The sequence below is a fragment of the Cryptomeria japonica genome, chromosome 3 (genome assembly GCF_030272615.1).
Source record: "Cryptomeria japonica chromosome 3, Sugi_1.0, whole genome shotgun sequence".
NCBI lineage: Eukaryota > Viridiplantae > Streptophyta > Pinopsida > Cupressales > Cupressaceae > Cryptomeria > Cryptomeria japonica.
In genome coordinates, this window is record NC_081407.1 from 692,147,258 (window position 1) to 692,161,885 (window position 14,628).

General features: G+C 38.1%; 1 protein-coding gene across 2 annotated transcripts in view; it reads right to left on the reverse strand.

Moving 5' to 3' along the window:
- Positions 1–629: 629 nt before the first annotated feature.
- LOC131078355 (uncharacterized) overlaps positions 630–14,628 on the reverse strand; it is a 125,184-nt gene continuing 111,185 nt past the window's right edge. For both annotated transcript variants that reach the window (XM_058016027.2, XM_058016028.2), the window contains exon 9: positions 630–900. In XM_058016027.2, the coding sequence (XP_057872010.1) occupies positions 832–900 (69 nt within the window). In that variant the 3' untranslated portion in view covers positions 630–831. The remainder of the gene's footprint in view (positions 901–14,628) is intronic.

Below are 14,628 nucleotides of genomic sequence, written 5' to 3' on the forward strand. Positions count from 1 at the left end.
TAAAATGCCCACATGATAAAAAATAAAATTCATATCAAACATATAAACATCTATAAAATGATTAGTGATTGAATTTATTTATTAGATGTTTGACTATCATACTACTTGCCTTTTGATCATCTTTATGCATTGTTCTTCAAGAACAAGTGTTGGACTAAAGCATTGTAGCCTCTCAAGTGATTTAAAAAAATATGCATTCATAATATTTGTAAAATACTTCTCTTTGCCTTCCATGTGATAGAATATCATAAACAAGAAACCAAAACAATGAATTCATTTAAATCCGATAATGAAGATATACACACATCACATAAAGATCAGATTGAATTTGTATATATGAATGATATTGTCCACTTAAAAAATTTGATGAAACACTATTGAGAAATTAACACGAGAAGCGTGAGGCATAAACAATACAAAACAAATTCTATCCTCAAAGCAAGAAAAAAACATTTCCAAATCCATGCTTTCAACAAATATAAAATAAAAAGGCAATATTTAAAACTTTTTTTTATTTTAATTGCATTTAAGGTTAAAATAAATTGTAATTAAAAACAAATTAATTATATTTCTTATAAGTTTAATTAATAAAATAAATTTTTAACAATAGATTTGTTTACTAAAACATGAAAACTTTAAAATAATAATTATAATCATAATAACCAGAAAATTATATTATAAAAATATGGATTCCATATTCCCAATTTTTAATAACTACCTTAATATATAATATATAATATTTTAATTCATTTATTCATAAACCTTCATTTGTTTAGTGTCAATCATCCTTTAACAAATACCCCTACCCCACCTTTGTAACCACACTGTTTATCAATTAACAATCTCAATATCTTTGAAAGGCTCGCCTTTACGAAGGCTAAGAGCGCATTCACCAACAACCTGCAAGATAAATTTAAAAATCATTATAGACAATTAATGACAACTAAAATTTGACGAAGTACCACAAACCCCTTGAATGCTCACATTTATAAATTCCACCTTAATACTGTTATATTTCAAATCTGATATCATGGTCAAGTTAGTTAGGAAACAAAACTAATTAAATTAAAAATATTGTTTGTATGAACATGAAGATCGTTTTAACCTTTCTCAAAGCACAAGAAGTATTTTCTAAACTAGCCACAATTATCATATAAAACATAGAAGCAAATATATTTTTCTCAAAATTTCTTAGCAAATTAAAATATAAAAAATATTTTCAATTTATTGAAATAGAATCATGATAATATCATGTAGAAAAGAATTATAGAACAATAAAAGAAGGGAAAGGAAAAATTAAAATAAAACATAGAAGCAAATATATTTTTCTTGAAATTTCTTAGCAAATTAAAATATAAAAAATAATTTCAATTTATTGAAATAGAATCATGTAGAAAAGAATTATAGAACAATAAAAGAAGGGAAAGAAAAAATTAAAATATAAAAATATTTTTAATTTATCGAGATAAATCGGTAAAATATCATGTTAGGGCTAGGATAGAAGACAACAAAATATTACAAATTAATTAAAACAACAAAAATGAAAAGAAAAAACAATAAACTTGGTTTTTATTGGTTTGTGTTTTATCTCCTTGAGCTTTCTATGATCATTTTGATGATGGTTCACATAGAAACGTTGATGAAAAAATATCTAACACAATCTAATCCAGAAACAATTGCAATAATTCACTATAGATTGTGAAAACCTAATATCATTAATTAGATTAATTTCACAAGAAAAGTGCCATTATTCATCAAAATTTGTTAGTTACCATATTTTATTTTTGGTGATAAGTTAAAAACAATTGATCAAAATGTAATAACCCTTACTAACTTTGCCCTTAAATCATTGATTTCTACCCTTGGGAATTTTGTCAAACACTTGTCTTGCAAAGTCTGTACTTGCTGTTATGAGTTTTTTGTTGTATTGTTTGGGTCTTGTACACTGCAATTAATGTTTTGAATGCCTCTAACCATGAAAGATTGACTAACAATGTCATAGAAATGATATGCCAATTGATTTTGATGCATATAAGTAACTAAAAATAACAACTACAGCTACTTGACAAATCATCAAACACTTGGCATGCAAACTAGAAATTATGTGGCAGCAGCATAATGAAGTTTTTATTAGTTATTCTCACACCAAATAGTTACAAAGGTATAACATGTAATTTCCAAAACTTATGACAGCAAAATTAGAGAACCTGATATGTAAAATGCTTGCTGCAAATGATGGTCTCCACTCTTCAATGGACTGCCAATTAAACACGTTCCTGCTGTAGCTACGAATAATTTGCCAATTAAATGCCTGATTTTTAGTACTTTAGCACGTCACTATTCACGCCACTGTAGCGTTTCACTATTCACGGATTACTGTAGCGCGAGTACTGTAGCGTCTACTGTAGCGCGGGTACTGTAGCAGCAATTGTATCTTGAAATGATTGCTTCAATTCTGATTTTTAATGGCTGCCAAATGAAACTGTAGGTCTGCAATTAATATATATTCGAAAATCTGCATACCCTAGATGTCTTCCCTTCTTTTTAAAGCCCAAATAGAACTCCAGAATGAAGCTCTCCTGAAATGCCAAATTCAGTGGATATTTCACCACCTCAAATGGTTGCAACACTGAAGAATTGTCGCTCTCCAATGGCTGACTGAATCAGAAACCCTTGGCTTCTTCTCCCAAGTTCATAACAAACAAATATCAATTCTCTGGATGGATGATATAAAATGAGCTCTTAAGTCCCTTTTTATTCTTTCTTATGAGAGCTCGAACACTTTCTTGGCCAATGTGGGATTAAAGACATATTCACACATTATAATATTAAAGTGACTTTATTATTATAAAGTTACTTTATAACTTTATAATAACATTAAAATATTTAAATAAATCACTTAAGTCACTTTTAATTAAATTAATTAAATATAAAGTCACCTTTTTTTTATTTTATTTAATGACTTAATAAGAAATTAATTTAATCAATTTCTCCTTATTTCTCCACTTAGCCTTCGGAGAATGTAAAGGCTAAGAACTCCACTGAGATGCTAAAAAGGTGGGGACATTACACAAAAATTCAGAAATACAACAGCTAAATATTTCAATTTCTCATAAATTCTTTTGCCAATTTATCAATAGAACAGCAAAAAGTTTATCAACAAAAATCGTGATGAGTAAAAAAATATGCTTCTATGATATGAACTATTGTTGTCAACATTTTAATCTTGTTGTGGGATGTAACTAAAATCAGTACGTTAAGAATAATAATCTTTCACGAGAATATGTTAGGATGAAGAAATCGAATTGAAAACAACAGATAAACACAATTAAATATGCACAACACAAACAACAAGAACACACAGATTTATCATGGTTCGGCAATTGCCTACATCCACACTTGAAGCAGGGGAATCACTTTATTATTCACCAATCTGGTTTACATCTACACAGCTGCAATCAGCTCTGGCAATCAACTTCAGAAAATGAATTACAATCAGCTCTTAAAGAGCTTCCAGGAAGAATATGAATAGCCAAGAGTTTTGGCGGCAAACAAGGAAGGAGTCCGTTGGACTTCAACTTCCAACAATCTCCCACTGAAGGCCAACGAACTGCTGCAACAAGTAAATTCCCCCAATTAGTTCTGCTCTCAGTTATTGGAAAGGTCGAGAGAAGCTCGGCAGAAATCGAACTTCTCCCACTTAACTACTTTAGTGAGTACATCAGCTAGATTCAGATCGGTATGAATCTTGTCTACATGAAACTTGCCTTATTCAACCATATGGCGAACATAATGACTGCGAACATCAACATGTTTTGACCTCGGCTGAGATGTTTGATGTTTAGTCATAAAAATTGCACTGTTGTTATCACAAAACAAAGTAAAATCTGATTGCTTCAAACCCAACTCGCTGAACAAGAGTTGCAGCCATACCATCTCTTTTGCTCCTTCAGAAAGAGCTATATATTCAGCCTCCACGGTTGATTGAGCAATTGTATGTTGCAATTTTGAAGCCCAACTAATCGCTGCCCCGGCAAATGTGAAAGCATAACCAGAAGTAGACTTTCTTTTCTCTAAGTCACCAGCAAAATCTGAATCGATAAACCCTTGCAAAACTGCCTTGTCCTTTCCAGACCATAAACAAAAATCAGAAGTACCTTTGAGATACCTCAAGATATACTTAACCGCCTCCCAATGTGATTTGCTCGGATTAGCCATAAATCTGCTCACCAATCCCACGACATGAGCAATGTCCGGTCGAGTAGACACCATAGCATACATGAGGCTTCCAACTGCAGATTTGTATGGAATTTTATCCATAAAGTCCTTATCTTCTTGTGTTTTAGGACACAAATGAGAAGACAACTGAAAATGAGAGGCTAAAGGTACACAAACAGATTTAGCATCCGCCATACCAAATCTGTCCAAGACTTTTTTAATGTAGTCTTGCTGAGATAGTTTGAGTTCCCTCTTTTTTCTATCCCGAAAAATAGTCATTCTTAAGATCTTCTTTGCTGCCCCTAAATCTTTCATGGCAATTTCCTTTGCTAAGTGAGTTTTAAGTTCACTCACAATCCTCATGCTTGTGCCGGCTACGAGCATATCATCCACATAAAGAAGAAGAATGACAAATTCGCCAATAGGAAGCTTCTTGTAATAAATACAAGGATCAGACTCGCTGCGAGTAAACTTGTGATCAATCATGAATTTGTCAAATTTGAGATACCACTGTCGGGGGGCTTGCTTAAGCCCATACAAACTGCGTTTCAATCTGCAATAAAGGTGTCCTTGCCCCTTTTTAATGAACCCTTCCGGCTGATGTATAAATAATTTCTCATCAAGGTCGCCATGGAGAAATGTCGTCTTCACATCCAGCTGTTCAAGTTCAAGATCCCACGCTGCAACTAATCCCAATACTGCTCGGATGGTAGTCATTTTAACTACTGGCGAGAAAAATTCTTTGAAGTCGAGGTCTTGCTGCTGAGCATATCCCTTTACAACCAGTCTCGCTCGAAATCGTTTGTGACCATCGGCTTCATCTTTTAGTTTATACACCCATTTATTTCTCAATGCCTTTCTGTCAGGCAGAAGTGGCACCAAATCCCATGTCTGATTTCTCACAAGTGCATCCATTTCTTCGCACATTGCAGCATGCCAGTTATCACGATCTGCATTTTTACAAGCCCCTTTGTATGTTGTAGGCTCTGTTTGATCAAAGATGAGCAAAGAAGGTTCAGCCTCTTCACAAAACAGTAAGTCATAATCAGAGAACTTCACAGGAGGTCGCCTCTGTCTGGTTGATTTCCTCAATTGACTCTCTGTTTCAGTAGTAGAATCATTATGTATTCCCTGTTTACATAAATCAACATCACTCCCATTGTCTCTGTTTACATTCCTTGTAATGTCCCTATTTTTGAGTCTGGTAATTTTACTGGCCCGTGGATTTTTGTCCACATTTGATACTGTCAAATTGCGAGAATGAAGACCTTGCTCTGCCTGCGTTCTGAGCGTGTGAGAAGAGCTAGGTGCGGTGGCACCATATTTCACTGCAGGGGGTTGTCAAATTTGTAGGGAGAGATTAGCAAGGGCCTCGTGGAGAGATCTGCAGGCATGAGGGTAGGTGGGGAGCTCACGGGAGGAAGCGGGCTGAGGAGGCACGGGGCCCGTGGGGAGATGAGCACACGGGGAGCAGAGAAGGGAGGGCCCGCGGGGTGGAAGGCCTGTGGGAAGCTCGCGGGGAGTCTGCAGGGATGGCAGGTCCCGCGTGGAGTGAGGGGAGGCTGCAGGGGATTCGTGGGGAGGAGGGGAGACTGTGGGGTGCGAACGTTGCAGGGAGCCCACAGGGTGTGGGGACGTGGAAGGAGGTGGATGTGTTGCAGCATGCTGTGGGGAGAAGACTTCATTATGTGTAGTAACCGGTGGAATTTCATACCACCGTGGCTGCTCCATATTTCCTGGGACATGGGTGCGAGTTTGGGGAGGATGTGGTCTGTTCTGCATACCTCCAATTTCAAAATTATAAGAAGACCAAACATTTTCATCAATCCCTTCTTCATTCTCCAACTGAGAATTGTATTCAACAGATGTAGATGTCATAGGAGCTCCCACTGAATGAGAGACCGAAGGCAGAGCGCTGGTAGTCGCATTCTGAAATAGAGACATAGGAACATATTCTGTCTCTGATTTACTTGCATCTTGCAGTGCGGGAAAGGAGGTTTCATGAAAGACTACATCCCTGCTGCGAACAATCTTTTTATGAACTGGATCCCACAATCTGAAACCAAATTGCTCTTCTCCATACCCCACAAAGATACATTTCAACGACTTTGGATCCAATTTCGTTCGCTTTTCCTTGGGTATATGCGAGAAGGCTTCGCATCCAAACACATGAAGATGTGAATACGAAATCCTTTTCCCTTGCCATTCCTCTTCCGGAATACCAAAATCCAGTTTAGATGATGGACTTCGGTTAATTAAATACACTGCTGTGTTACACGCTTCTGCCCAAAAATCTTTGCCTAAACTTGCATTAGACAACATACATCGTGCCTTCTCAAGGATTGTTCTATTCATCCTCTCGGCTGCACCGTTTTCTTGAGGAGTGAATGGAACAACCTTGAATCTTCTAATCCCATTATCAGCACAAAAATTATCAAATTCATGTGAACAAAATTCCCCACCGTTATCTGTTTGTAAGCATTTAATCCTATGCCCAATCTGATTTTCAACTAATGGCTTGAAAATTTTAAATTTTGAAAACACTTCTGATTTCCTAGAAAGCATATAAATCCATACTTTTATTGTGCAATCATCAAGAAATGTTACAAAATAGTTAGCTCCTCCAATGGAGGTTACCTCGGTTGGTCCAAAAACATCCGAGTATACAAGCTCCAACGGTGTTGTCTTTGTGTCATGCCCACCTTTCAAAAAACTGACTCTCTTTTGTTTGCCATAGAGGCAATGTTCACAAAAGGCTAAGTCCACAAACTTGAGGCCTGGTAGCTGATTTCTTGTATGCATAACATGGAGACCTTTCTTGCTAATGTGCCCAAGTCTTTGATGCCAAAGATCCGCTTTGCTGTCCTCAATCACCATTGCAGCTCCCACTTCACCATGAGTCTTAAAAATGTAAAGATTTCCCACTTTATTACCATTTGCAATCAGCATGGTACCATGTGTTACTTTCCATGTATCCAGAAGAAGATTGACATTTAGACCTTGACCAAAGAGCTGTCCAACGGATATCAAATTCCGCTTCAATTTTGGGACATGGCGAACATCTTTGAGCAGCCATGTTTTACCACCTTCTAATGGCAGCAATACATCCCCTTTGCCTGTAATTTCACAAGCTTTGTTATCTCCTAAAAAAACATTGTCAAATTGCCCTTCATGGTAGTTGATGAATGCTTCAAGACATGAGGTTGCATGATAGGAGGCACCGGAATCAAGCACCCATGAATCTGAAGTATTGTCGGTTGTTAAAAGGATTAAGACGCTACCATCTTTATCATAAATGGTATTTGCTTCGCTGTCCCGCACTCTCTCTTGTGCTCTTTTGAAATTTCTGCAATCCTTTTTCACATGACCCGCTTTGCCACAAAACCAACATTCACCATTTATGTTTCTAGACTTCGATCTCTTTGCTGATTTCGAACGTCTATGGTAATTATTTCTGCCTCTGTTATGACTTCTACCTCTATTATCGGTGCTGACCACCGTTAAAGCTTCACCGGATGAAAGTTCATCATTCTTTCTTCTCAAATCCTCGCTGAGAAGAGTAGCTGCTACATCATTAAAAACTAATTTATTTTTACCAAATATAGATGTGCTAACTGCTGTTACAACACCATCCCAGCTGCTTGGTAAGGAACACAATAACAAAACAGCCTTGCTTTCATCATCTTGTGTCATCCCCACCGAAGTTGCTTGACTAATCAATGTATTAAATTCATTGATGTGGTTTGCCATAGAACAACCTTCCTTCATTTTCAGTTTGTACAAACGCTTCATAATAAAAACTTTATTTGCAGTCGAAGCCATTTCATACATGGCTGAAAGTCTATCAAGATGTTGGAAGTTTCATTGTTAAAAACAATACATAATAACAATGAATGGAGCTTTTAATTTGGCTCAAAAAATCAGAATACTGCAAAATGAATTGTCAACAACAATCATGCAAACAATAATATCCATAATACATGCATTTTTTTTACATCAGGCCAACACATCATCTTCAAATAAATAAAACACTTGCCAGGGCTGTTCACGGATTATGATGAGTTTGGTAATATAAATAAATGAGTTTCAGACTACCGAATTTACAAATCGCTCTCAAGCAGATCCTTGATGTTTATATGTAGATCGATGTGTGGGATAACAACCTACTATTCAAAATCAAAGGAACACTAAAAACTAGCAGTTGCACCTTTACATGTACATGCTAAACTAAATAGCTAATCTGTTATAGTAGTTATACTTAAAATATATTTTTTTAGAAGATCAAATTATTGGTGAAATTTGGACAAACTATGATGACTTCAGTAATATCACTAGATAAGTTTCAGAAATTCAGACTACCGAATTTATGAATTGTTTGATGTTTATGTGCAGATGTGGGATAACAACCTACAATTCAAATCAAAGGAATATATAAACCTAGTAGTTGCACCTTTAGATGCATGCACAAGTTAAACTAATAGCTAATCTGTAATAGTTGCTATACTTGAAATATGATTTTTAAAATATTAGATTATTGGTGAAATTTGTTTTTTTTTAAGGTAAGTGCCATCTTTTATGGGGATAGCTCCCTATATTACTCCATTAAAAACATACATATAGTTCTTCAGTCTCATTACAAATAATAGCAGATTTTCAAAACCAAACTACGGATTCTCTATCCAGCCAATGGCCCGAATCTAACAACCACCTTATCCCAAAATAGGCTCAACTCAATATACAATCATCTCATACAAACAGCAACACATTACCCATTCCTTAAGAAGTGCAGCAGCTGAGAAACCAATTCTCCCAAATTGAAAAGATTATCAGAGGATGCCTCTGACAACCACCAATCCTCAGAGCTCTTAAGTTGCCCGAACTCAGTCAAATCGCATTCATTACCCCGTCTCTGAAGATTGGCCATGCCCTCTTGACGAATTCCCTCTTTCTCCTCTTCGCAGCTCTCCTCATCCTTTCCTCTCTTTCCTCATCACTGTCATTCAGATCCTGCATGTTGGAATCCTCCTCTACCTCAATCTGATCCTCCTCCGCTTCAGACTCCTCTTCTGAATCTGAAGAATAGTAATTTGAGGGGTTGAAATATACCTTCAGGATACTCTCTTTGACTCCATCTTGCAGTTCACACAGGGCGTCAGCCACCGCGTCCCCATAGTCTTCCTTCACAAAATCCCCCAGCATCTCCACACATCTCTCCTTCGATTCCAAAATGTCGACCAACGACACAAACACAGCTTCGTAGATGAAACCATCGCACCAATGTCTCTCCAGATTTAGCGAAATGTCAACCATTTCCAAAATCACCTCATAAATATCCTCCTCTACATTAAAAAGGACAATACACTGATGCTCCAATGTCTCTTCGCAGTTCATACAAATTATCCCTGCAAACGGCGCCATTCTGTATCGGCTCTTCTGCTTTCTTTCTCCTAGAATTGCCAAAATCTATCTAGCAGGTCTCCAAATATAGACTCACACCGCTTCTAGAACTTACTAAGGCAGTCTCCAAAATCTAAAACATGTCAAATCCCATATCAAAGGAATCCTGATCAAATCTTACTTAGGATCTCATTTCCCTGCAATTTCTACGTCTATCGCCATCTCTGAGTTGTCTTATCTTCCTGGAAATCGTCACCTCAATCTCCAAATTCTTGTCTCTGCCTCCCTATGACTTGGTAAATCGTGCTTTATTGTTTTACCTGGTAGACATCAAATCTCTGTTCCCATGTCTGCAATACATGTCTGAGTTTTTGATCTACCAGTACACTTAAGGTTCCCTATGAAAAGATGCGTTGCTCGCCTCACCCGTCACATACAAGACTCTTCCACTATCCTATACCTTGATGAGGACGACAGGGGAAGTCTTTTCTGATGGCTTCCATTAACTCATGCGGAGCATCTTCTGGCCTGATCGAACAAAACTGATCCTTCACTTCAACTCCCAAATTAGCCAAGAGATCCTCCACTCAGTTAGCCTCTCTATAGGTATGGATGATTTCAAAATCACCAATTACTGTTGATGCGAGGCAACCATTTATTTAATCTCCAATTGTGAAATGAGGATTGGATCACACCATTAATGATGATTTGGAAGTCTCTTTCTATGATGACCTTGGAAATACTCTCCTTTACACACATACTCAAACTAGCTTCCAATGCTCTGATTTCTGCTTCATTATTAGAGACTTCTCTTGAATTACCATACACCCCACAAATCAAGCCCCCATTCTCCTCTCTAGTACTGCCCCGAAGCCTGCCCTCTTAGGGTTGCCTTTACTGGCATCGTCGAAGTTGAGTTTTACCTAATCCTTTGGTGGCGTAGTCCATTTGATCCGACTCCTGTCCACTTGTCTCTTGGATGAGAAGCCGAGTCCTTTATCTTTAAATGCCCACTTTGTCTCCATATTCCTATCCCAATTATTATATCTGCTTATCTTCCTCTTAGAACTTTTGCCACTTATGACTTCCTCTATGCCTGCCTTAATTTTGGGGACAAGTTGCTCGATAGAAAGGTTGACTTCCTTAAATATTCTCCTATTATGTCCTTCCAAATATGCCAAGCAATCATAGCCAGTCCTACCAGCCAAATGTCTCCCCATTTAGATTTGACCATCTGAGGCCATGACAATAGAAAAGCTTCCAGACCCTCATTCCTGACAGTATACAATTTCACCATATCAAAAAACCAATCCCAACACCTGCTAGCAAAGGGACAACTGTATAACAAATGGTTCGTTGTCTCTTCATTTCCTTTGCACATTACACAACGACTGGGCCCAGCAATGCCAATGGTCTTCAGTCTACTCCCAGTGAGTACCCTATTGTGAAGAGCAATCCATAGAAAGGCTCATGCTTTAGGAAAATTTCTGCTATTCCAACACAACTTATGCGGCCAAACTGTGTCCCTTAACCTATACCTTTGGATTTCGTAGCCAAGCTTTACACTATACTCCCCTGATTTCGCAGCACACCAGAAAAGAGTGTCTTCCTCCTCTGACACCACGCTCGTCCTAGACCTTAAAATTTCTTCCAGTTTGGAGCATAGCTCCTTGTTCCCTATCCCTATTTTCTTCCACATGACCCTGTCTCCCTTTAGTCCTTCGAAATACTAACCCACTATGTCCCCCATAATATTCACTAGTTCATTCACCCAGTTCTGATCTTCAAACAACTCCTTGAGTGGTTTCTCGCCTTCCCACGAATCGTCCCAAAATTTAGCCTTCCGCCCTTTCCTTACTTGCCAAGATAGGTTTTCAGTGATAATGTTTCTACACTCCCACAAAAAATTCCAAACAGCAGATCCCTTATTTGCATTTGCCACGGTAAATATTCTATCTGGCTCCTCCGAATCCAAATATTTGCTTCTAAACAATCTGCACCAGAGTCTATCTGGAAACTTATACATTTTCCAGGCTAATTTAGCTCCTAATGCAAGGTTTTGAAGATCCATTTTCCTCAACCCTGCCCCTCCTTCCTTAATCAAACAAGAGGTTTCCCAGTTGATCAGTGGGATTCTCCTTTCCTCCTTTGCCCCTTCCCAAATGAATTTTTTAAGCATCTCATCTAACTTCTTGCTTGTCGAAACGGACATCTTAAAACATGACATACTGTAGATAGGGATGGCCGATAATACAAATTTAATCATCGTCAATCTCCCTGCTTGAGATAGCCATCTATTTTTCCACTGCACAGATTTGACCTTGCATTTGTTGATCACTTCCTCCCAGATTTAACTTTGTCTGTTGCCCGAGTTGATTAAGACTCCCAAATACTTGAAAGAGAACATGCCGATTTGAAATTCCAAAAGGCGAGCAATATTGACCTGGACTTGTCTGCTAGTGTTCGAGAAATACACCTGTGATTTCTCTTTACTCATGATCTGCCCTGATGCCTTTGAGTACTCCTCCAACATGGACTTAATCATGGATGCCTCCCGCATAGTAGCTTCCCCGAATAGCAGCGTGTCATCTGCAAATTGGGAGTGAGTGATAGGCTCAAGCAAAGGGTGAATACATATCCCTTTCCACCTACCCGCACTGCACTTCCTCCTGATACTTCTGCCTAACACTTCCGCCATCAATACGAACAGAGATGGGGATAGGGGGTCTCCTTGCCTCAACCCATTAGTAGCATCAAAGAAACCACACACCAATCCATTAACTAGAATGGAGAAACTGACAGAAGAAATACAAAATTTGATGCACTCTATCCACTTACAATCAAAACCCACACATACAAGAACTTGTAAAAGAAAATTTCAAATAACCCTATCATATGCTTTCGACACATCGAGCTTGATCGCCATACCTTTCATTTTCTCTTTATGCATGGAGTGAATCACCTCCGAAACTAGTATAATACTGTTCGCAATCTCTCTACCTGGAGTGAATCCATTCTGATTGTCAGCAACTAATTTAGGCAAAATCTTTTTGAGCCTATTTGCCAAAGCTTTGGATATAATCTTGTATATCGTGTTACAAAGTGAGATCAGTCGATAATCCATCATCGACACACATTCTTGTTTCTTTGGAATAAGCACAATCATGGTGTGATTGATCTCCCTCACAAACCTCTTTTTATTCCTGAACTCTTCGACTACTGCCCAAATATCATTGCCCATAAAGTCCCAACATGATTGAAATACTTCAGCCGTAAAACCATCAGGACCGGGTGCTTTGTGCGGATGCAAGGAGAAAGTAACCTCTTTCACCCCCACCTTTGAAAATGGAGCCATAAGCATCATGTTATCTTTCGGAGAAACCAATTTATCGATAGTCTCAATGATGAGCGGAATGTGATCTTCGCTCAAAGGATCTCCTTTCCCCAATACCTACATAAAATTATCCAAGGCTGCCTGCTCAATCTCTTTCTCCATAGAGCACCAATTGCCTCTCTCATCTTTGATGGATGCTATTTTATTGAGCGTCCTTCTTGACTTGGTAGAGGCATGGAAAAATTTGGTGTTGGAATCCCCTTTTGCAATCCATAGCTCTCTGGATTTGTCTCTCCAATAAACTTCTCTCTTAAGGATTTCCTTACATTCTTCTTTCAGCTTCTTTTCTAATGCAAACTCCTCATTCATCATACCGGCTATCATCACCTTCTCATTGATGCCTTCCAATTCTTCTTCTATCCTCAACTTTTCTGCAAATATATTTTTGAAAGACATTTTATTCCAAATTTTAATTCTTTGTTTTAGATACTTTACCTTTTTCACAAAACAAAAACTGGGAGAGCCCGAAAACTTGTTCCCTTCTTCCCACCACCTTTTGAGATTACTTTTAAAGTTAGGATCTCTCCACCACATGCTGAGAAATTTGAAATGATTTCTCTGAATAGTCTTGTCTTGGTCTAAACTTCACAAAACGGGAAGATGATCCGAGCCATCTTGCGGGATAATAGATGTGGTTACAGAAAATTGTCCATTCATCCAAAATTCACCCACAAAAAACTTGTCCAATCTATCTGAGATCTTTGAAAAATTAATCCTCCTACTTGTCCAGGTATAAAATCCATTCTTTGGGATCACATCTGCCACTTTGATAGATTCGATGAAGTCTCTGAAGTTCTCCATGACTTTGGAGCTTTTCCTGAGACCACCTGACTTATCATCTATGTCTCAAATTGCATTAAAATCTCCAGCCACCATAACTCTATCTTGGTTAAGCAGGTCTACTTGGTCAATAATCTCTCTCCATACTTTAACCTTTTCCTCCGTTTTAGTAGGGCCATACACATTTATCAGGGGAAATTCCGCTATGCCACCAATACTAGAAACCCAACATATCATCCAATTAGTGTTAGAAGCGATTGGGGACACTGATGTTGAGACAGGGTTCCATAGAACTCCTAGACCCCCTGCCGTTCCTCTTGCCGCTTGGAACATACCATCCCACTTGCAACAAAACTTCATGAAATCGAGGGCCTTATCATCAATTAGCTTGGTCTCTTGAAACAAAACTATATCAATAGCCATTTCGTCAATCGCCCTCTTGACCAAGCGTCTTTTGTCAGGGGCCGTTAAACCCTTGACGTTTCAAGTTAGGATATTCATCTACCCCCAAGGGAGGTGTTGGGCTTCTTCAGGAAATTCAACACACTAACAATACCTTTTTCAGAGGCTCTGTTCTCCCTGACTTGCCTATTGCTCCTACGACCCCTACATCCCTTGGTTCTCCCCAAAAGGACATTTGTTAACTGACTAATACATCTAAGATCCACATTATCCAATTCGTCACCTTTGATTTCTCCATCTTGTGAAAATAATTCAAACTCTCTCTCTGAATCCGGAGATATTGCCTCCGCCTCCCTAGGCTTGTTCTCTATGGCCTCTACCACTGCTTGCGAGGGCAACACAAAAGAATTGGATGCATTGTTAATTGCAGTCTGCTG